The 23242-nt window shown below is 39.8% G+C and overlaps 2 protein-coding genes across 11 annotated transcripts in view; one reads left to right on the top strand and one right to left on the bottom strand.

The window, feature by feature from the left end:
- WDPCP (WD repeat containing planar cell polarity effector) overlaps positions 1-10678 on the bottom strand; it is a 720444-nt gene extending 709766 nt beyond the window's left edge. For 3 of the 8 annotated variants that reach the window (XM_054547453.2, XM_054547457.2, XM_054547459.2), the window contains exons 1-2: positions 10563-10678; positions 9855-10152 (exon numbers count right to left, since the gene is read on the bottom strand). The gene's annotated coding sequence lies outside the window, so the exon portion shown is untranslated. Of the gene's footprint in view, positions 1-39; positions 170-4569; positions 5419-9854 lie in introns of all 8 variants that reach the window. The other 5 variants (XM_054547454.2, XM_054547458.2, XM_054547456.2 and 2 more) reach the window with 4 other exon arrangements.
- A 113-nt stretch (positions 10679-10791) lies between these two features.
- Positions 10792-23242, top strand: part of UGP2 (UDP-glucose pyrophosphorylase 2) — a 51973-nt gene continuing 39522 nt past the window's right edge. Inside the window, exon 1 of one of the 3 annotated variants that reach the window (XM_009237247.4) lies at positions 10792-12019. In XM_009237247.4, coding sequence (XP_009235522.1) covers positions 12001-12019 — 19 coding nt within the window. In that variant the 5' untranslated portion in view covers positions 10792-12000. 3 annotated transcript variants of the gene reach the window in all.

Here is a 23242-nt window from a genome sequence, read left to right as displayed (position 1 = left end):
ATTATCTTGATGGCCGAAATATTTGTGGTCCTGAAATACCTTTTTATTGCACACCTTCAACAGATCTTTACTGGAACCTCATTACTGAGATCTCATTACTGGGATCTCATGTTCTCTCTTCAGTTCTCTTCTTATTTTGCCAGACATTTCCTTAAGCAATTTTTTTCCCCTGAAATGGGTAAAAAGTCAAAAAAAGGTGAGAACATCTTTAATTTATCCTCATCCCTAAATGTTTAGTTTGTCTGTAGAATTCTAGGTTAGAATAATTTTCTCTCGGAACTATAAAGATATTGCTGTTTGAATAATCTAATAATAGTCATCTAATAATCAATGTTGCTAATAAATGACAAAATTCAATCTACTTTAATCTTCCTGTCACTCTACTGCTCTTATAAGAGTAACTGACTTTTCTTTGGCTGACTCTCTTTTCTCTCCACAGTTAACTGAACTCTCATAACTGGCCATATCTGATACTCTCCTCTCTGGGCTCTATAGCACACGTTATCCTGGTTTTCTTAAATAATTGGCTATTCTTCCTTATTCTCTCTCAGTTTTCCTTTTTCTATGTGACCTCTAAATGATGGAGTTTATACCCACTTTTCTATTCTGTGTCTTCTCCCTATATGCTCTCATCCATTCTCATGGTATAAAAAACTATATGCTGACAATTCCTAAATTTATACCAGTAGGCTAGATTTTTTTTCTGAGTTTCAGACTCACATCTTTAAATATCTTCTTGACCTCTGTCTTGTCTGTCTCCTAGGCATTTCAAACTTAAAATGACCAAAATGGATCTCTATCTCTAAATCTGGATCTCCTTCACCCCTTACCACTCAAAAAATGGTCCCATGGTTAACTGTTCCCCTTGACTCTTCCTTTTCATTCCCTCCTCCTAACAACTCCCTCCTCATCTAAGCCATCAGTAATTCCTGTTATTTCCACTTTCAAAATATATCTCTAAACTCTTAAAAATGTAAATCAGGTCATGTCAGTTCTCTGTTTAAAATGATTAGATTGCTTTCCACTGCGTTTAGGATAAATTTAAAACATATACAGCCAGCCCTCCAAACTCATATCTTGCCTCTCCGAACTCATTTCTTGCCTCCTGCCATTCTGCACTTATTCATTTCCTCACTCCAGTCTCCTCTCTCCTAGAATACACAATGCTCTGTTTCAGAGCCTCGATTCTTGCCTTTCTATCTGGCATACTTGCTCCACAGGTCATTATATGGCTGATCTTTTTTCCACTTGAGACATAAAGAATATCTTTGTCAGTATACACACTGCCACCACATCTTTTAATGAGTGATACTATCCTTTTATATTGATGCTAAATGTATTTAACATAATTTAAATCCCCATATTAGTGATATTTGAATTGTATCCTCGTTTTTAAACATTTAAATAATTTTTAAATGTTTAAAATGTTTTTAAACTATTAAAACACTGCATGGAATATTTGTATATATATAGTGAATATCCAAAGCAATATATTTAAATCATGTGTAAAAATATTTTTTAACATCAAAACCAATCTTTTTTCATTTAAAGAATCTTCAGAACTATAGAGGAAAAGCACATCTCTAAGTTTGGGGGCATTGATTTGACAAGGAAAGTGATAAAAGGAGATCTCTTCCTCAGAAGGATTTGGAGAATACAGTTTACAGGTGAAAAATGTGTGAGCTGAAAAACATAGTCCCATCTTGTGGAAAGATGAAGAGCAGTTCTGGGACTAAGCAAAGAGCAAATGAGTGTGGTTTGAGTGATCTGAGTTTTCTTTGATGCTACAATTACGGTATCAATTAACTTTTACTATGTATCAATACACTGCACTGGATATAGCTTATCTGGGTGATTCTTCTACTAGTCTTACCTAGTTCACTCATGTGGCCAGTTTGACTCATTAGGCAGTTTAACGAGAGCTGGATAGCCTAAGATGGGCTACAACGCATCTGACAGCCTGTTTGTCTGTACTGTTTGGTCTAGTGGGGCCTCAACTGGAAAAACTCATCTCTACTTCATGTAGCTTGTCATTTTCCAGCAGGTAATAATGGCCTTCCTTATGCAGCAGTCTCAGGTCAGTATTCCAAGGCATGAGGTTGAAAGCTGAAAAGCTTCTTGAGGCCAAGGCTTGGAAGTCACATAACATTACTTCTGCTGTATTCTATTGGTCAAAGAAAATCACCAGGCCAACACAGACTCCAGGTGTCGGAGGGGGGAAATATTCCACCTCCTAATGGGAGGAGTGACAAAGTCACATTGCAAAAGAGCAAGGGGCACAGGGATGGGAAGAATTGTGGCCATCTCTGCAAACAATCTATTACCGCAGGACTTGCTTAGAAGTGATCACTTTTGTGTTATAAAAGTACATTTATAAGTTGATTATTTGCCATCCAAAACATGTTTCCAATAGAAATAACAGGAAAACTCTAATATACACCTATACAGTACTCTACAGTTTTTAAATTCATTCATAAATATCTCATTCGATAATTCATTGAACAAATTTCTTTTGAGTGCCTATTATGTGTCAAGCACTATGATACACTCTGGGGATACAAGAGAGACATGGTTCTTGCTCTTAAAGAGCTTATAGTCTATGGAGGGGAAATAAATATTTAATAAGTAATCATAGTAAATCAATTAACAATAATAGCTTGAGATTAATCTTATGATATGGCAATACAGGGAATAATCATTAGCTGAACTTACACTCTGTGCTAACAGAGTGAGAAGATCTTCATAATAACTCAGGCCGGGCACAGTGGCTCACGCCTGTAATCCCAGCACTTTGGGAGGCCGAGGCGGGAGGATCACTTGAGGTCAGGAGTTCAGGACCGGCCTGGCCAACATGGTGAAACCTCGTCTCTACTAAAAATATAAAAACTAGCCGGGCGTGGTGGCAGGCGCCTGTAATCCCAGCTACTCAAGAGACTGAGGCAGGAGAATCGCTTAAACCCGGGAGGTGGAGGTTGCAGTGAGCTGAGGCTGTGCCACTGCGCTCCAGCCTGGGTGACAGAGTGAGACTTCATCTCAAAAGACAAACAAACAAACAAAAACCTCTGTATTATATAATAACTCTGTCTCTGTCTGGTGAGACAAGCTATTAGTTGTTATTCTCATCTTTAAGTGAGGAAATTAAGGTTCATAAGGTTATCCAAGTAATTTATCTAAGGTTACTCAGGTTCTAAGTGACAAAATTTGAAATAAAAAAAAGACCTATTTTCCAAACTCTGCTTTTTCCAATGTACTCCTCTGCTTCCCTAGACACCAATATGCGAAAACAGAAAAAACACCAATAAATTAAAACCAACCAACCAACCCTTACATGATGGTACATATTTTGTGGAGATTCTTTTGAAGAGACTTCAGTGCTTACAGTTTCAGAGATTGACCATGTAATATACAGCATACCTAATCTAGAGTATCATCTATAATGCTGAGGAATTTTGCTTACTTCCTAACTCTTTCTAGACCCAGAATCTAGACTGTTATCACTTGGGTTCACTGGGTTGAGAAAAAGCCATTTAAAAAATAATATAAGAAGAGGTTCTTTAACATGACAATCTAAAGACAACAAAAAGGATTTTAGATGAGAATGACTAAATCGAATTTCCACTGTAAGAATGAACTATAGTATGGTCAGTTTACTAAGCAATGAACTTAATCAGGAATATATACACCTTGCTTGGCCTCAAATTCTCTTTAGAAAAAGGAAGAATATAAATTATAAATAAATATATGAACATGTGTAAGTGTATGCCAACATATATACACACACACACACACACACACAAATTTCAAATAATTATCAGTGTGGTTTTATCACTGTTTTATTCCTCCTCACTAGGAAACTGGTAAAACCTTCAGCCTAACATGGCTTAAGCAAAGGTCTATCTGTATTCTTTTTTCTTTCATTATCCTATTACTCCATTTGTGACTTTATCTGGTCTCCATTCCATGCTGGTCTGTGTTAGAAAGGCTTACATATCAAACAGCTGAACGTCTCTCAGTCTGTCTGTGATGCTCCAAATCCAGACAGTAGTCTTCAATAAATTTATTTCTATTACTCAAATAGTCTGTTTTTAATTTGTTGCTGTACAGATCCATGCAAAGCTAGAACTTCAATAAGGTGCTGACCTCTAACATTTTCTTTGTAAACTCTTGTTGTAAGTCACTGATAATTGAGAATGGCCTCTGTCTTTCTCCTAGTACTGCTCTCTGCTCCAAATTCTCATTTTTTTTTAATATGCTGCTCAGCAGTTGTGAGAAAGGTAATATAGACCAGAATTTTCTAATTATATGTTTTGAATGACTTAAAGCTGTGAAGCATATTGATCCTTTCAGGCCTGGGGCACGCAAGTTGGGAGCCCCTGGCCTGGTTGCAGTCCAGCTGCTAGCAGCATTTACCAGAGCTTCCTGGAAGGTGGCCAAGAGGAGCAGCATCTCTAAAGGTAGAGTGGATGATAAAAAACATCTAATAATTCCACAGGCCTCTTATCCAAGGTGAACAGTGGTATGTTCAGTAGCTGGTTCCTGAAGTACATGTCCAGATAATGGAACACCTACCTCCTTGGCTGTGCTCAGCACATTGCAGCCAAGATGGAGCTCCTGGATGGTGCAGCTCTGGTGGCTCTGAAACTCTGATTTCATAGACATCGGATATTTTTCGTTAGCAGCTGAAGTGCCCTTTTTGTGGCATCCAAAGTAGTTTTGGTCTGACTGATCCAACAATGCATGCATGTTTCACAAATTAAAGCTTCATCATTATTTTAAAGTACTTTCTAGAAAAAAGTACTGCTATTCATTATTGGCATTTTGGTACTATCTGGATTTTTTTTTAAGCTGTGTATTCTTACTGAAATTAAAAAAAAAAAAAATTGAAGTGCAATTTAAAATGGCACCAGCAGCCAGGCGTGGTGGCTCAAATTTGTAATCCCAGCACTTTGGGAGGTCGAGGTGGGCGGATCATTTGAGGTCAGGAGTTTGAGACCAGCCTGGCCAACATGGTGAAACCCTGTCTCTACCAAAAAAATACAAAAATTAGCCAGGTGAGGTGACAGGCCCCTGTAATCCCAGCTACTTGGGAGACTGAGGCAGGAGAATTGCTTGAACCTGGGAGGCGGAGGTTGCAGTGAGCCGAGATTACACCACTTCACTCCAGCCTGGGCAACAGAGCGAGACTCCATCTCAAAAAAAAAAAAAAGAAGAAAACAGTATTACTAGAGAACTTCAGTCATTAAGAGATTACTTGTCCTGGATAAAGGCCTGACTATTTGCACTCCTTTCTGTTTTGATGGAGAGGGGTAGCAAATCAACCTCCAGAAACCGAAGGGAGAAAATTTTCCTCCCTGTGGGTTTTTGGAGTCAGATAACTTCAGTTCAGATCCTGGTTCTGTCACATAGTAGCTATGTGATCTAAAAAAAAAAAAAAAAAAAATTAAATAAAAAAAAATAAAATGGCACCAGAACTTAACATTAGTATTCCATATTTTTTCCTGTAATTTTTTCTCTAAATATGACATTCCTCCCCTTTTTCACTCTAGAGAGAAAAAATAGTTACCTTTTATTTGCTAATCATATTATCCATTTAATGACATAGAATTATTCAATTATTTAATCTTCACCCAAAAAGCAGTCCTGAGAATCTTCTCTTCATTTTATTTTTATTTTTTGAGACAAAGTCTTGTTCTGTAGCCCAGGCTAGAGTGCAGTGGCGCGACCTCAGCTCACTGCAAACTCCGCCTCCCATGTTCAAGTGATTTTTGTGCCTTAGCCTCCCAAGTAGCTAGGATTACAGGCGCCTGCCACCAAGCCCAGCTAATTTTTGTATTTTAGTAGAGAAGGGGTTTAATTATGTTGGCCAGGCTGCTCTCAAACTCCTGACCTCAGATGATCCATCAGCCTTGGCCTCCCAAAGTGCTGGGATTACAGGTGTGAGCCATTGCACCCGGCTGAGAATCTTCTCTTTAATATTTAGTTAGGTTGGTGGGTGTGAAATGCTTAAAATACATTCCCTGAGACTAAGTTAGGAAACAGAAGTTCTTTATCCTTTCCTTCCCAGTGGTGGCACTGGCAGGAAATTTAATGAACTAGACCAGAGGCAGAGATGTTTAGAAAACCATCAAAAGTCATTTGATGGAATGCACAACAGGGAATCTTTAATATAGTTGAAAGAGGCAGAAAAAATAGAATTAAACTGAATGCTTTTCTCTTTCACAACTCTTCTCTATGAGGATTTCAAAGTCAATAAGTAACCTGATCTTCTATACATATATCACTACAGTAAATCAAAATAATATTTATTCTATCTACGAGTTTGGTAAAAGATGGTTTCTTATTAGTTTTTTTATCTTTTCAAATTATAATCACATAACAATCTACGCTTGTTAAAAACCCTGAGAGAATACAGGGAGTTTATTTATGTTTATTCCTAGGCCTATTCACTAAAGGGAATGGCTCTATTGCCTCTATAATCAAAGGGTCGGGCACGATTTGGAGATACAGTTTTGCACATGACAGAAATACAACAACCTCATGGGTGTCACCATTTCTCACCAACACTCTCCTCTGGGGAACATGCAGAACAGACTAAACAGAAAACAAAATAGTAAGGACCTGCTTCCTTCAACTTTCAAAGGAGAATCTAGAGGGGAATTATTGATAAACATGAACAAGATAATGTATGTTTTGATTAAACATGTTTGGGAGCCTAATGACTTTTAAAACCACTTAGAAGATTGGTTTATGAACCTTTAATTAACTATCCATAATGTGAACTAACTTCATTTTTTAAAGCATCTCAGTTATTTGAAATAATTGCTACTGCTCTGATGTAAAAGTTATATAACTCTCAAATATAACTTAAAAATCATACTGTGAACAAATGGAAGGATATGTCATAATTTAAATTCACAACTTGTTTCAGCAAACTTCCTGGTTCATTAACAGGGTGTTGGCAACAGGAAAGAATGAAGTCTTTCTCTTCCTCAAGTATTTGGAAACCCATTCATTTTTAGACAACTCATTCATTAGTAGTCCATCTCACAGATATAATTTGATATCTTTTTCCAGTTAAGCCCGTTTGGTTACCTTTTTACTCAAGTGAAATGCCCTATTGTTAGATGTAGTCAGTTACTGGCAACTGCTGACTGAGTAACAGTAGCCCCTTTTTCCTCTCTCATGTGGGTGGCCTAGGATTTAGATGGGTACAGATGGGAGCCAGTATTGAGTATGGGCAACAGTCCAGTGGGTAACTGTTGCCTGGTCTCTTGGCCAAACACTTTGGGCGTGACACAGAAGTGTTTATGTCTAGTACATGTTCGCTCAAACTACACTGCTTTATTTTCTTGAATGTAGAGGATAGGCAAGAAAAAATAAAGGACCACACACACTGATGATCTGTATACTTACTTCATACCTTTAACAATTCCTAAACCACTCCTTATTAGATAATGCTCATGGGTAGTTAGCACAGCTTATTGTAAAGTCATCAGGGCATTTGCTGCTATTATTCTTATAATTTGGCCCATGTTCACCTCCTAGGTGGAAATAACTGAAACTTAAAAAACGTTATCTCTAAATATAAACTTTTTATGTTTTATATGGCTCCCAAAGAGCAGAGAGTAGGGGCGGGCCTGTGGCTTACGCCTGTAATTCCAGCACTTCGGGAGTCTGAGGCGGGAGGATCACCTGAGGTCAAGAGTTCGAGACAAGCCTGGCCAATATGCCGAAACCCTGTCTCTACTAAAAATACAAAAACTAGCCAGGTGGGGACCTGTAATTCTGGCTACTCAGGAGGCTGAGGCAGGAGAATCCAGCTACTCAGGAGGCGGAGGTCGCATTGAGCCGAGATCGCGCCACTGCACTGCAGCCTGGGTGACAGAGTGAAACTCTATCTCAAAGAAAAAAAAGAAGAGTGGAGAGTAGGATACAACATTGTGAGTTAAAATGATTTAGTGGCACTAAACTGGTCATTCAATATATACTTATGGAATGTTCGCTATGTACCAGACACTGTGCCAAGCACTAAATCTAAAAAGGCACCAAAAAAGATGCTTAGAAATAGGACCACAGACATGGTTTCCTTGCTGTTGATAGAGAGCTCCTGCCTAAAGCAAAGGAAAAAGATATGGGGAGGTTGTTATACATCCTAGGATATGGGACTGGGTAAACCAAACTGAGTTTCCTCAAGTTTCTATGGGAAAGTAGAAAGAAGGAAGAAATTATAGGCAGAATTTGTATCATCCGTGGATGGTCGCATATGGAACCAGACAAAAACTGGCTTCCAGGCTTTCTTTTTAATTCACAATCCATTTCACTCCAGCTCCTTAACCCTGTACACACTCTTATAAGCCCCCATCTTCATTCTTTGGATCTCCCCACCCCAAGTTTCTGCAAAGGTAAAATCTATAAATCTACTGATGTTACAGATTTCTAATGATACAGATTATCAACATCATGCACCTCGAAGGGATATTCCAGAGTAGTATCTTATGAAAAAAAGGATTAAAGATACACACAGTTGCCCAGAGAAAGCAATTTTTCAATGACTGAAATATATAAAGGGAAATAGGTAACTGCTTTCTAAGCATGTCTTTGCTCCATGGCTATCAAGAACTCCACCTCTTTCTTTCCTATCTCCACAGGATTTGTCAAGTGAGGTTGTTCTTAGTGGCTCTGAGAGAGTGGGAAGCTCGTTTACAAAGTGTTTGTGGGTTCAAAATTTAAATTTATACCGATGTATAAAGAAATTTCATTTTATAAGGTACTGTTTGGAAATATTTGGAAACTAAGCTTCTAGAGTGCTACTTCTCTAAGAACTAGTGACTGAGTAGTTATAGATGTAACCCCTGGGTAGTTAGTTACTTTTTGGAGAGTTCTTGAGGCAGCAAGTGTACAACCACCTTTGGTACTATATCTCAATATTCAATCACTCATAAATCAAGATGCCATTCTTAGGTATTAACAAATGCTCTTGCTGCAATTAAAACCCATTTCCTTTTTAATCTTCTGTGAAGGCAGAAAATACAGTAACTGATCATCGTTTCCTATAATAAACCTTGTATAATTAAAAACTCGCCAGGCGCGGTGGCTCACGCCTGTAATCCCAGCACTTTGGGAGGCTGAGGCAGGCGAATCACAAGGTCAGGGGTTTGAGACCAGCCTGGCCAACATGGCAAAACCCCGCCTCTACTAAAAATACAAAAATTAGCCAGGTGTGGTGGCTTCAGCCTGCGGTCTCAGCTACTCAAGAGGCTGAGGCAGGAGAATCACTTGAACCTGGGAGGCGGAGGTTGCAGTGAGCCTAGACTGCGCCATTGCACTCCAGCCTGGGTGACAGAGCAAGACTCCGTCTCAAAACAAAAACAAAACCAAAACAAACAACAACAACAAATAAATCTCTTCATTGTCCTTCATCTTTTGCAGGCTAAGTAACCCTCTGTGGCCCAAATCTTTTGGTAGTATTTTATTTTGGTACTAATGTTCATTGGTAAAGACTGCTTTTTCAGTGCTAGAACAATTTTTGTACTGTATACAAAGGATGTAGAGATTTTGTTAAGATCTTCAGTCTCCAAATGCCATTATTAAACTGTAGACATCTGGATTTTAGACACTTCTTTTGTTTCGTCTGGGGAAAATTCGTTTTACGGCCGAGAGGTTTTTGAGTGTAATCTTTTTGGATTTCATGTAAGAAACACAGTACCAATGATTGTCATTCTCTAGTATAACAATTTTTCACTAGCCTTTTCTGTGTTGTTTGTTCTAATAACATTTCCATATAAAGACGTAGAACCAAAAAATCAAAGTTCCTTTGTTTAGACAATGAGTCATTAAAAAAATTCTCACTTTACCTTGGTTGATTAGTGTTGCCCAAAGCCTCAAACTCTTCTGTAATTACTGTACTTGTTTATTGGAGGCACTTAAGAGAAGGCGCTGGCAATTCATCGTTCCTGGTGCGGGCTATTTGAGTCTTAAAGTGGAAATGCAAAGTCTGAAATGCACTCGCTGCCAGGCACACTGAGTCTTAGGTGCAGGTGGGGTTGGCGGTACCAGGTGTGATTTGACAAGCCGTGGGCTGGCCACTGTAACAGTCCCCAGGCTAGTGTCAAGTTCCGTGTAACATCCTCTTTCCTTGAGGACTTCAAGAATCTACCAAAAGAAAAGTATCTCTTGAGGAGTAACTTAAGCCAGTTCCACGTTGAACAGAAAAGTAAACGCCTATCACAGCAGAAATCTCTACAGGATTAGGAACCGGGGCAATGGGGATGGTGGTGGTTCCGGTGAGGGAGCCTTCACTTGTCACTTTCTTCAATGCCTAAATCCTCCTTTTGTTAGCTGGCCCACACAGGCCAACGCCTACTCCCTAACGCATCCTCACCCTCCCCCAACCAGATGTGCTGAGGGGAGCAAGCGTCCCCTGAGAAGCGTCTGGGCTCCCTCGGGACAGCTGCGGTGGGGAGCTCCGGCTCTATCCGCAGGGCTTTCTTTAGTCCCTAGTCAGCGGGAATATTTTTACTGATTGGAAAAATAACTAGTCGTGCTCAGGTGCTCTCCCTTACTGAGATACACTGGCGAGGCTTCCCTGGCCGCAACGCCGCCGTAGGTGGCTGCTCCCACGCGCGGTATCCCCGCGTACTGCTCAGTGCCCAACTCCGACGGGCTCTCAAGTGCCGCAACGCCCCGCCCCTTGCCACCTCCGCACGTCTCATTGGTCAGAGCCTGCGTCCGCCTCGGCTCCTGACTGGCGGCTGCGCCTGTCGGTCCGTGCGGCAGGGACATTTCCGCATTGAAGGGGCTGCTCCGAATGGAGGGGGAGGGGAGGTGTTTAGGGGAAAGTAGGGGCTTTGGGTGTTGGGAGCCGGCTGACGGGTGGACAAGGAGGGGTTAGCAGCTGGGCTGCGACCGTTAGCGAGGGGCTCAAGGTGTGCATGTGTGAGGGAAGAGGGAGAGAGAGAAGGGCGCCTCAGAGGTGACTTTCAGCCTGCGAGCCTTCTTCCCGGGGCGCCATAAACGCCCCCAATTTCCCAGCTGCTAAAGGAAGAAGAAGGTGGGTCTCGCTGGCGGCTTGAGGAGGGGCGGGGTTGGGCTTCCGGCGACCCCCTGGATGAGTGTGTTTCCCGCGCTCGCTGGCCCGATGTGTGGTCTCGGAGGCGGAATTTGGGATTCTGAGGAGCGCAGGGCAGGCGGGGCGAAAATATGTGTGGGAAAGGTCGGTGCCCTCCCTTGGGACTCCCGCGCCGGTGCACGGGTCTACCTCTAGCCGTTGACCCCTTAGTGTCCGCTGCGGGGGAGGGGCAGCGTAGCCTTTGGCCCCGACCGAGAAAAAGCTGCGGCCGGGTTTCACTGCTCGAGGCGGGAAGGCGGGGAGGTGAGGCCCCGACCGGTCGGCCAGCCAGAGCGTGGAATTGGTAGCGCCTCCTAGTCCTAGGATATTTATGGCTGGTGAAAATGGTTGCACTACCCCCGCTTGCCGGCCTCGCCCGCCTCCCCGACCCCTGCTTGGGCGGGAGCCGCTGTTAACCGGGGTTTTCGGGGGAGGCGGCTGGGGGCTGGACGGCGGCGCGGGGAGGGGGCAGCTAGGGGCGCGGCCTGCCATTGCCTCCTGCAGTCCAGCCCTGGAGGGCGTGGGGACTGGGGGGCGGTGAAATAGCCGCTGTAGGTCCGCCTCTTTTATTGAAGAAATTTAAGTTCGTGTGGTTTTACCTTTTCCGGGAGTCTCCAGCTGGCCCTCATATGTGTCCGGAGCTCAGGAGTTCCCAAGCCGACTCAGTCGCACCAAGTTTCCGTCTTTTGGAATTGGGGAAGGAGTTTCTTTCTTTCTTTTCTTTTTCTTGAGCCAGTTTTAATCGCTTTGAATAAATACTCCCTTAAGTAGTTAAATATAGGAGGAGAAAGAATACGTCGGTTGTTAAAGCAGGAGAGGAAGAGAGAGACCTGCTCTATAGCGTGACTCCTCTAGAAAAAAAAAAAGCCGGAGTATTTTACTAAACCCCTAAAATGTCGAGATTTGTACAAGGTAAGAAATGCTGCTGCTTATATCCCGAGTTGCTTCAGGCGAATTTGGGTACTGACAGTGGAGAGGTTGGTGGGTGGTTTGGAAGTGGAAATGTTCATTTGAGATAACATTTGCGAAAGCTTTTCGTTGAATTGTCATCTGAGCTGCCTTGAGCTGCTGGGTTGACGTTCCAGACGCGTATAATTTATGCTCCTGTACCCTGCTGGGTTTAGTTTTGCCTCCCTGAAATCAGGTTAGTAGTACTGTCGCTCTCCTGGATAGTGGCTGTAAGTGATAAAACAGGATTTTTGGCTGCTGATTAATCCTTGTTCTCTTTTCCTGGTCTGTATCAAGGTACCTGTGCGTGCACGCAGACGGGAAGGGCTGGGGAAGCGGGAGGACTGGGAAAGGCCAGGTGGGTTTTGCCGGGACTGTTGGGGAAGCTTTAGTGTTCTCCGTTTCTCCTTCGTTTGTGTGTACGTGGTTTGCGTCTCAGATTCACTTATTGCGAAACTGGGAGTAGCCCGAAGAAGCTGGAGGTCATTTCAGCTGGAGAAATGACTTTGCTGCATTGCTGTGTTTATTTTTTCCGTTTTTGAACTATGAAAAGATGATTAAGGTTTCTTTGAAGTTTGAAAACTGCCCTCTAAATTCCACATGTATATTAAAAAAGGGTTAGGGAATGCCTCAACTGAGATTATCAGTAACGTGTATATTAATGCATGTGTGTACGGTGTACTCACTGAAATTGGTGCTGGCATAAACCTTTGACACCAGTTTGTAGCATGAGATTTGCCTTCTGGTATGCAAGTAAACTCTTTCCTTGTAGACTCCAGTGTGTGAAAGCTTCAGCCATCTTGATGAACACACAGCTAGTAAAGTTCACAAACACTTACTATGCTTCCTGATAAATGTAGGTGTACTTTGGAAAAAAAAAAGTTGTGTCAGTAATGGCCATCATTTGACCCTGGGAATAAAAATGCCCTACTGAGTTCTACATCACTTTATTAACTCTTCTTTAAATTTTGTGTAGTAGATTAGAGTAAGAGAATTCAACTGCCTGTGTTATTATCGAAACAGATCGAACACTATGCTTGCTTTTAGCACTAAGCTCAGAAATGTCACTTGTTATTAGACTTTCAAATTCATGTTATACCTTATATGTGGTAAGAGATGCTTATATTCTGATTGAGTAAATGTCTTATTCAAGAATAGAAAGGCAGAACTGTTAGAAACGTACTGGTTTTGTAATAACAATATTCAGTTACCATAAAGGCGGTATTTTGCAAGAATATGCTAGGTAAAAGTGGACAAGTTACTTCTCTTTAAAAGTTAGAAATATTATTAAACCCAAGGTGTTCCATGTAGAGTTATGCTTTAGGTTGCAGAACTGGCAAGCACTGACTGATTTCACAGCCTTTGCTGTAGTGCCAACTTGTCCTCAGGAGATTCAAAATCAAGTGGTAAGAATTGCTGTGTATGTTTGTCGTTACTTTGTCATCTACTTTTTTTAAAAAAACTTTTTATATTTTGGAATACTTCTGGATTTATAGAAAAGTTGCACATTTGTCAAAACTAAGAAATTAACATAGGTACATTACTGTTAACTAAAAACTTTGTTCAGATTACAGTTTCCATGATTCACTCTAAGATACCAGATTGCGTTTAGTTGCCAGCCACTTTTTTCTTTCCTTTTTTTCTTTTTTCTTTTTCTTTCCTTCTTTTCTTCTTTTTTTTGTCAAGGTCTTACTGTGTTGTCCACGCTGGAGTACAGTGGGTATTCACAGGAGCAATCATAGTGCACTACAGCCTCAAGCCCCTGGGCTCAAGCTGTCCTCCTGCCTTAGCCTCCTAAGTAGATGGGACTTAGGCATATGCCATAGCCTATAGTTGCCATACATCTTTACTTTAAATGGTAGTTTTCCTTTTAAGATGGGCAGTTTTGCACAAGAATATGACACCTCCTCAAAATTTTTTGACATGAATGTGCTCCTGTTTATCATTGTTTAAATTTTGTACACTGTGAGCCCTCTATATGTTTAACTCTGCTGCTGTTGTAAATGGTAAACCTAATTGACAAATGACACAGCTGTCTCCACAAAAGAGCTTTCAAGTGTAAGGGTTGGAAATTTTGGTTTTGATTTTTTTTTTTTTTAAGCAAATCAAATTCTTTGATCTTTGCTGCAGAAAATATTGATATTTCCAATCACTGGCACTTAGTAGTTCATGCTCCTTCACAGGGGAAAGAGTTAACAAATGTTAGGTTTCTGTTTTTTTCATGCGTTTTCTCAAGCTTTATAAGAGTCCTGAGATGTGGATTTTTTAATCCTGCCCTTACAGGTGAGGAAATTTAAGTATCTTGTTCAAAGTTCACAGCTTGTATAAAGCACTGATTGATTGATTGATTTTGAGGCAGGGTCTCACTTTGTTGCCCAGGCTGGAGTGCAGTGGTGCGATCACAGCTCCCTGCAGCCTTGATCTCCTGGGCTTAAGCAATTTTCCCACCTCAGCCCCCTGAGTAGCTGGGACTACAGGTGCACACCACCATGCCTGGCTACTTTTCTCCTTTTTTTAAAGAGACAGGCTTTCCCTTTGTTTCTCAGGCTGGTCTCAAACTCCTGGCCTTAAGCAATCTTCTAGCCTCAGCCTCCCAAAGTACTGGGATTACAGGTGTGAGCTGCTAGTGCCCAGCACTGAAATTCTTACATGAATGTGTCTAAAACCCTAGTCCTTCCCGACATCTTTTGTTGCTTCTAACATTAACAACTGTGGAAATGGCCTGTTTCTCCAGCTAGACTGTCAGTTCCCATTGGGCAAAGATAATATTATATCCTTAGGAGAAATACAGTGTTTTGTTAAGTGGTGGATATTCTAAATAAATTTGTCATGGATGACAAATGAGAAGCCCACAGCTTAGCACTTTCCATCTACTATTTAGTAGGTTATCTTACATTTTTGGTTGTAGTTTTTATAACACCTCTTAGATTATATAAATGTTGAGAAAGATGGAAGGGTACAGACTTAGATTTGAATACTGTTACTAGCAGGTGATCTTAGACACATACCTTTCAAACCTGTTTCTTCTTAGATAAAAATTGGGCAGTAATGCTTATGCCTCAGGGTTATTGAGAAGCTGAAATGAGATGAACTGTGTGGATGTGCTAGGCACATATTAGGTAGCCAGTCAATTTTACTTTTCTTTTCTGAAATGATGGTGGCCTTTCAGATAGCATTGCCACCCGAAATATAACCACATGTCGTCAACAGAACTAAAAGGAAAAAGGCAGGTATGACAGTTCTTTATTTTCCTATTCCAGGTTTCATGTTCAGGCCTAGGTGTTATTATGTTAAAAAAAAAATGTGCAGGGGTGGGGCAAGGTAACGTTTGGACAATGTGAATTAGGTTGTAGTTTTTATAACCTCTCAACTTGAATACAAGTTGGTGACAGTTTTCTTCTGAATACAGTGAACAAAATTTTTTTTGAGCTCTTACTATGTATGATGTACTGTATTAGGATTTCTGGCATATCCCTTATGGTAGGCACTGAAGTTCAGCAGATCTGGGCGTTACACCTAAGTGTTGTGTACACCTGTTTTGAATGTAATAGAATGGTTGCTATACTTGGCTTGTATCTCCTTCTCCAAATCTAGGCATTGTGCCTTACAGGAAAGCTGGATATCTCCATCCTCAAGCACATTGACCATAAACTATTAGGTGGAAATGTTCAATCAGTAAAAATATTGAGGTAGGCAGGAGAGTTCTTAGTATATATTTCTTGGCCAAAAAAAAAAGGTTCACGTTTCTTTGGTCACATCCCCAAGTCTCTGTCCCTCAGGCACTTAAGATTCCTTCTCTTAGGAAGACCTTTCTTTACTGGATCTGCAGCATAATTCCTAGCTATTCTGCTGTTGGGTCACCTTCTGCCTACTTGTGACATTCCGTCTGCTTCTGGTTTTCCTTGCCCCGGGGATTGTTCCAGGGCCCCCAGTTATTCTAAATGGATGTGAGTACCATCTCTTCCCTAGCTGAGTGAGAAAGGGGGCTCCCTGTCATAGTTGAAGGTACCAGGGGCGGGGGTCATCAGCAGCTGTGGGTTTTTGTCAGGTTTGTCAGTGGGTGCCATTTGGAATTTTGCTTTTAAAAAGTTCTGAGAGTTATGGGGTAATCACTCTAAATGTTTTGAAACTTAATAAATAGTGAAGAGACTAATGTTGTCTAGCCAGCTAAGGCCATAATGGATGCTAATGCCCTAATATTAGAGGCATTGTTTTTTTTAAAAAAAAAAAAAATTTTAAATGTGCCATTTTCTGTCTAAATTATGTAAAAATGTCCCTAATGTTCTTAAATTGAGGTACATACTTACATTTCAGGGAAAGCCATTTAAGTACCTCTGTCACTTAAAAAATGCTTGAGGCCTATCAGCTTTCCCATTTGTTAAAATTCTTTTCATAACTTTTTTGGTGACTCCTATTTGGTAGATGGCAGCTAGCCGGGGAAGATTACTGAGCTAATTATAACTGGAGGGGTCTCTGAGGAATACAGAGATGAGAAGCATTCTGGGGCCTGGTTCTTCTCAAATCTTAAAACCAAATTTAGCTTGTTGCTGATTATTTAGATGATGAGGACACTTTTAGCACAGGGATAGTGGCATGGATTTGAGTGAGGACAAGAGCCATGAAAATAATGACTAGGGTATACCCCTTATTTTTTAAAGATCTGATTTAAGATTTATTATATTGTTTGAAGAAAAGGGTTTAGTTAAATTCAGTCACAGTTATAAATGTAAAAAAAAATTATAAAGAAATTTAAAATGAAGAGTTGAGCTGATGAAAAGTGCTGACTGTTTTCCAACATGGACCTTGTAATCTCTGTGGTTAAATTGTCCTTGTTCTTGCTAACTCAGCCTTTCTTCTAATAAGATGGATGATTTTCATTTGTGAAAGTCTACTGAGGGAAAAAAAATTGATAAGGGACATTAGAGAAATTAAAAATATTAACTGGTACACTTTTTGGGAGTGCCATTTTAATATTCTGAATAAATTGAAAAATGACCTTAAAAGGAAATTACTCTAAGGTGTTATTTTAGTCCATAGGTATTTTCTTGTAATACTGTTTCACAGAGACCCTTCCCTTTGTTGGTATGTATTATTTTTCCCTTCATAGATGAATTATAGCAAGTTTAATTAAAATGGGATACTTAGATTGTGTGAGGAACATCAGTTGGCCTAATAATGAAAGTATTTTAAATAAAAGAAAATATACTGTAGTTTCCTAGTTCCCACCAAGCTTTTTGCAGAAGTATAGGCATTTTGAGTTCTCAGAAAGTTAGCCATATTAATTACTGAAAAGTTAACATAAACAGATATTTGAAAGTCAACCTGGATTATCTGTGAAAATGAAGAAGAGTGTGTTAACTTTCTGTAATGCCATTCATCCTGATATCCAGCATTTATACTGTTGGAGAAAATTCCAGCAATATGAATAAATTAGTAGGGCAAGTTCTCTGGCTTGGGATTTAATGGATGAGAAAATATGATTCAGTTACTGCCTTTTTGGTTGGATAGAACTCTCTTTAGAAGACAGAGTTTTTCTAAAGACTGTTGCCATTTTGACATAGCCTACAATTTCTTTTCTAAATATCATATTTTGAACTTGGAGTAATAGTGTTTGAAATTGTGGCCATCTTGGTCTTGGTAATTGAATGGATTGTCCCAGGCACAGTGACTATTAATTGAAACAATACTTCTTAGATATTTATTTATTTATTCATTGAGACGGAGTCTTGCTCTGTTGCCCAGGCTGGAATGCAGTGGCGCAATCTTGGCTCACCACAACCTCTGCCTCCCAGGTTCAACTGATTCTCCTACGTCAGCCTCCTGAGTAGCTGGAATTATAGGCGCATGCCACCATTCCCAGCTAATTTTGTATTTTTGTAGAGACAGGGTTTCATCATGTTGGCCAGGCTGGTCTTGAACTCCTGACCATGTGATCCGCCTGTCTTGGTCTCCCAAAGTGCTGGGATTACAGGTGTGAGCCACTGTGCCCAGCCAATTCTTAGATATTTAAAATTCCACTGCCAGGCATGTATCCTTCTATTAATAACACATTCTTTGAAAGTTGGCTTTATGAAGCTATCAAAGAAAATTAAACTTTGTGTGTTTTTTGATTGGGTGACTTATATGTGAGAAAAGAGATAATACTCTGTTTGAAAGCTGTTTCCCAGTTTTCTTGATTGGTGATGCAGGCATCTCCTTTAGTTTGTTGCACAGTAATTGTCTAAGACTCAAATTCTGCCTCTGCCAACAGTTCCGTTGTTTATTTTTCTCAGTCATTAGCAAATGAAATTGATGGTGCCCCCAATCCATTTTACAATTAAGGATTGTTTTTGAGAAACATGGAGAAATTGGCTATGTTGCCTCGTTAATATACATAAACAATAAAATGTTTAATTTCCCTAAACATTTTTAGATATTTCTGTTAGTTTTTTCTGTGTAAATCAAGAGAATTGTTTCTTTGTGATTTCGCTTGTGTCCTAAGAAAAAAAAAAAGCCATTAATTGTCTTCATGGACCAGAAATTAGTTGTATTATGCTTAGTCTCCTTTTTACTTGCTAGTCAACATATTGTAAAAATACTATTTTAGGGGATCCTTTCTTTGACAGTAGCTCTTCTTGTTCCTTGGCCACAATGAAAATGTGATTGGAGTTTGTATTTTCTTCTATTTGCTGCTCTGGCAGAAGCTGATGTGATATTTCATTTGTATTATACGCCTGCCTAGAATTTTAAAACTTCCAAAGAGCACAGGAAAACAGAACAACATAGTTATATCCACTGTTTTGGGTTCATTTGTGCTAATGGTAAAATGCTTAGCCTTGGTAATAAAATATTTATGGAATGCATAAAAGCATTCTTCGATTTTTTTCATTGCTTAGACAACACAGTGTATAAGGAAGAGTTGAAGAGCATGAGATGCAGTAAGAAAGTATTATTCTAATTGTAGTTTTAACCTCACATAGCAGACATAGTTGAGCTGCCGGTTTTCATTCAGATTTAGTGGCAAACACCTGGAGGTGGTAAACCATGTAAATGCAGTGTAACTGAGAAAGGAGAGACCTTGCCCCAGAAGAAGGAGAAACAGGGCACCAGGCAACAGGGTTTGAGTTCCAGCTTGGCATTGTGTCCTTAGGCAAGTCAGCATCTCTGGGCCCCTGTTTCTTTATCTCCAAAATAAGGAATTGGACTCACTGACCTTAAAGCCCTTCTAAGCATAAAAGTTTCTCTAAATGCACGCATATCAAGTTACAGGGCAGGACTACCGGATCATTTTTTGGCTTTTCATCGTGATTTTATGTTATACCTCTTTCTCTTCTTCTCAACAAAGGAGTGTGAGGCCTTTTGTGATGACTTTCTTCTCATCCATTAAACATAAAACAAAGTGGTATTATTTAACAAATCTCTTCTGAATGTTCTGTTTTCCATAGGTAGTGTTTTCTTTTTCCTTTGAGATTTTAAGAGCTACTCTATTGTATAAGAGTAGGGTTAATTTTAATTGTTAATGAGAAGTCTGGTTTATATATGAATTGTAGCAGTTTTTTTTTTAAGTAAAGCAATGCATGATTAGCAAAAATCTTTTTTAGCGAGCTGCTCTGCATATTTGTTGCTGCAACAGTTCTTGAAAGCCTGATATCCTTTTATTTTTGTTATCAAAAAGCATTTATTAAGCATTCATATGAATGTAAAGCTGAGTCATCTAAAAATATATCTCAGTGTAGTCATAGATGACAGTCTAATAACTTTAGTATGAAAAGATCATATAAAATCATGTAAGATGCAACTTAATTGAATTTACTTTTCTTAATATATCATTGAATGACATGGAATACTTTTTCTATATTTTTCCCTAAATTAAACTAAATATAAACATATAAATTGCCCAATTTTGTTTAATCTCTAAAGTTAGTGAAAACATTACATTGGCATTTATATTGGTTTATAAAATTGAAAAGAAATTTAGTAGTCATTTGTCTAGACTACCTACCTGTGTGAAACTTCTTTGACCATATCCCTGATACTTGACTAATAAATCAGCCTCTGCTTGAGAAGCCTTAGGGACTGGGGCTTCAGATACTTATGACAGTCTATACTTATCTTAACTCTGCCTTTCTGTGACCAGACATCATGGCTCTTGTACACTTTCACTTTGGGCTTATTAGGCACTACCTACACTAGACTAGACTTTGCCTTCTTTATACCCAGAGCATAGCTGGATCATAATAGGCTCTTACTCACTTAATAAATGTTATGTGAGTATCTCCTATATCTCAGGCTCTGTGTTTGGCAGTGGGAATACAGCTGTGAACATTACAGACATATACTTTTGCAGAATTTACAGTCTGTTGGATAAGATAAACATTGAATAAATTTTTAAAAGTATGATATAAAGGAGAGGTACAAGGATCTAGCATATGAGCATGTAATAGGTAACTTAGTTTAGAAAGATTTCTAGGAGGATAATCTCAGGTAATATTTAAACTGAACTCTGACAGATGAATAAGAGCTATTCAAACTACTATTATATGAGAATTTAAGTCCTGATCTACAGTTCAGTTACATACCATTATTGGGCACCTGTACTGTGCAAGGTGCTAAGGTAGGTTTTGGGAAAACAAAGTTGCATGACATAATATAGTTTTTTCCCCCTCAAGAGAGTATGTTCTAGGATTGCAGAGAGACATTTAACTAAAGAATTGGGGTTTTGAGGGGTGTTTGATATAATACAGAGACAGGAGTGATTAAAACTCCCAAATCAGTTGTGGTAGAAAGAAAGGCCTCTTGAAATGTTCAGAAGCCACTGCTTAGAACACTAGGAATACCACCATCAAAATGACAGAAGCTAATCAAGTAAAACAGTTTGAGTCTTTGGGGATTGAGAGATCAGGGCGGTTTCCCAGAGATTGGGATGGTTCTCATTATTCTGGAACTCATACTGGGCCATTCTTATTTTTCTACTTTTTTTTCTCATTTCTGCCTCCCCTTTTCTAAAAGTGTTGAGTGGTATTTGAAGTGCATGGTTTCGAACAATCTTATAGTTAGGATGTTTTTAACTTCATGGAGCAGAAAAATACCAATTCACTTGGCTTTCAAAAATGAGGGTCTTTTTATCACATAAATCCTGAAGTAGGATATGCAGGGTTGGTTAATTCAGTACAAAAGCTTATCAGACCTTCCTTCTGCTGTGCTATCTTTGACATATCTGCCTCATTCTTGGGTCAGCTTCCTTCAAGGGCACTAATCATGGCAGAAGAAACGTGGGGTGATGGGTGGACACATACTCATTATGTGAGTAGAAAAAATACTATCTTTTCTCACGTATGTCTTTTTTTCAGTGAGGAGCACCTTTCTCCAAAGTGCTGTGACAGATTATACCCTTATGGCTCACTAGTCAGAATCCTATTACGTTTTATGCTTAAACCAATCACTAGGAAGGCTTTGGACCAATCTGGGCCTGGTGCCATCTCTGAAACACAGGGCATTGGGGCAGGGAGTTGGTGACAGAATAGCATTGGAGTAGCAAGAAGGATGAAGAATATGGCTGTTACAAATATGTTAAGATAAATGGAGTGTAATCTACCAGAGCTACTCAAAGCCATACTGGCAATGTTTGGTTATTAGATATGCATATCCTTCGCACCCCAAACCTACTGAATCAGAATCTCTCTGGGAGCTTACCCAGGAATCTGTGTTTTAACCAGCCTCCAAGTGATTTGTATGTACATTAAAGTTTTAGAAGAACTATTCTAGATGTCCCAAATGGAGTAGGAAATTGCAGCCTTTAGGCAGTCTGCTTTCACACTTTCATTAGCTTTGGCTACTCCAAAAGATACTTCAGCTTGGTTTTTGAGACATGCCTGGATAAGGAATTTGTATTTATTTCCATAGGCAATGAGAATTTCATCAAACAAGGAAGAGAAGTGATATGATGGGGGTTGCAGCTTAAGGAGATCAATCCATCCTCCTTGGCACCGTTAGAGTGATGGGCAGACTAGTTAGAAAGCTGTTGTCATGACTAGGAGAGTAAAAATGCTAGGGGAACTAAGGTAGCAGTAATGGAAATGGAAAACTGAATGGAATTACGGCAATCATTTAAGAAGTTTTGATTTTGGATTGTCCAATGTGAGGGGAAAAGTGGGAAGAGCCAACCGTGACTGTGAGGTTTAAACCTTAGTTTCTATGAAAATGTTAATGCCATGGGGAACAGGGTGAGCAAAAAGAGTAATTTTGTTTGGATGATCAGTCATGTTTTGGACATGTTGAGTTTGAGGTACCCAGCTGGGTATCCAGGTGTCAAAAGTCTTTAAGGAAGTAAAGAATGTGATCCTGGAGCTCAGGAAAAAAGTTTAGGATGAGAGGCACATGTTCGAGTGATCAGTAAGGAGAGTGGCGAGAGAATTGAGGAGAAAAAATGGTCCGGGGACAGAATTTTAGGAATCTCAGGAGAGGAAAGGAGGAGCTAGTTAGGGAAACTGAGGTGCGGTCAGAGAGGTAAGAAAAGATATAGGATAAACTTGAGTAATGGAACCCCAAAAAGAGCTTTTCTAGGAGGAATATTCACAAATAACTGGGTTTAAAGGACTGTAGTGAGCCCAGAAGAAGCTGGTTAGCTTGAACTGGTTGTAAATCTAGCTGGCATAGTTCATATTTCCTTGAAATAATCAAGATAGCTTTATCTTGATTATATCTTGATTATTTCCAGTTGCCATTAAATTCTTGGAGTTTTATGGTTATTTGGATCACAAGTCATTTCCTGATTTAAGATTAAGTGGGCTCTCCAGTTCTCTGACTTTGAGTATCTCTCATTGTGGGTTTTCCAGGAAGATTGGGACTGATCAGACAGAGGTGGCCTAGGGATGGCTCTTCAACTTCTCTGTTACTCTTGGTGCCTTCCCTGTGGTTTTTCCATGGCCTGTGCATTATGAAACTAGCTTGTGTACTTATTTTCTTTGGGTCAGTGTCAGGGTGTCAGGGAAGGGTATTATGTATCCCTCTTACTTGCTGAAATACATGAAATGAGATCCATGAATTAAGAAACAAAAACATTCACTTGTCAGATTGACTGTAGCCCTCTCTCTTTTTTTGGCTCCAGCTGGATAAAAAAGCCCATGATGTTGAAATTTTAGTTCTTATGAACAGGAAGAATTAGGAAATTGGGAGAAAGGAGGAACTTGTGAAAAAAGTTATTGCCTG

The sequence above is a fragment of the Pongo abelii genome, chromosome 12 (genome assembly GCF_028885655.2).
Source record: "Pongo abelii isolate AG06213 chromosome 12, NHGRI_mPonAbe1-v2.0_pri, whole genome shotgun sequence".
NCBI classification, from domain to species: Eukaryota; Metazoa; Chordata; class Mammalia; order Primates; family Hominidae; genus Pongo; species Pongo abelii.
This window is presented reverse-complemented; position numbering and strand designations above follow the sequence as displayed.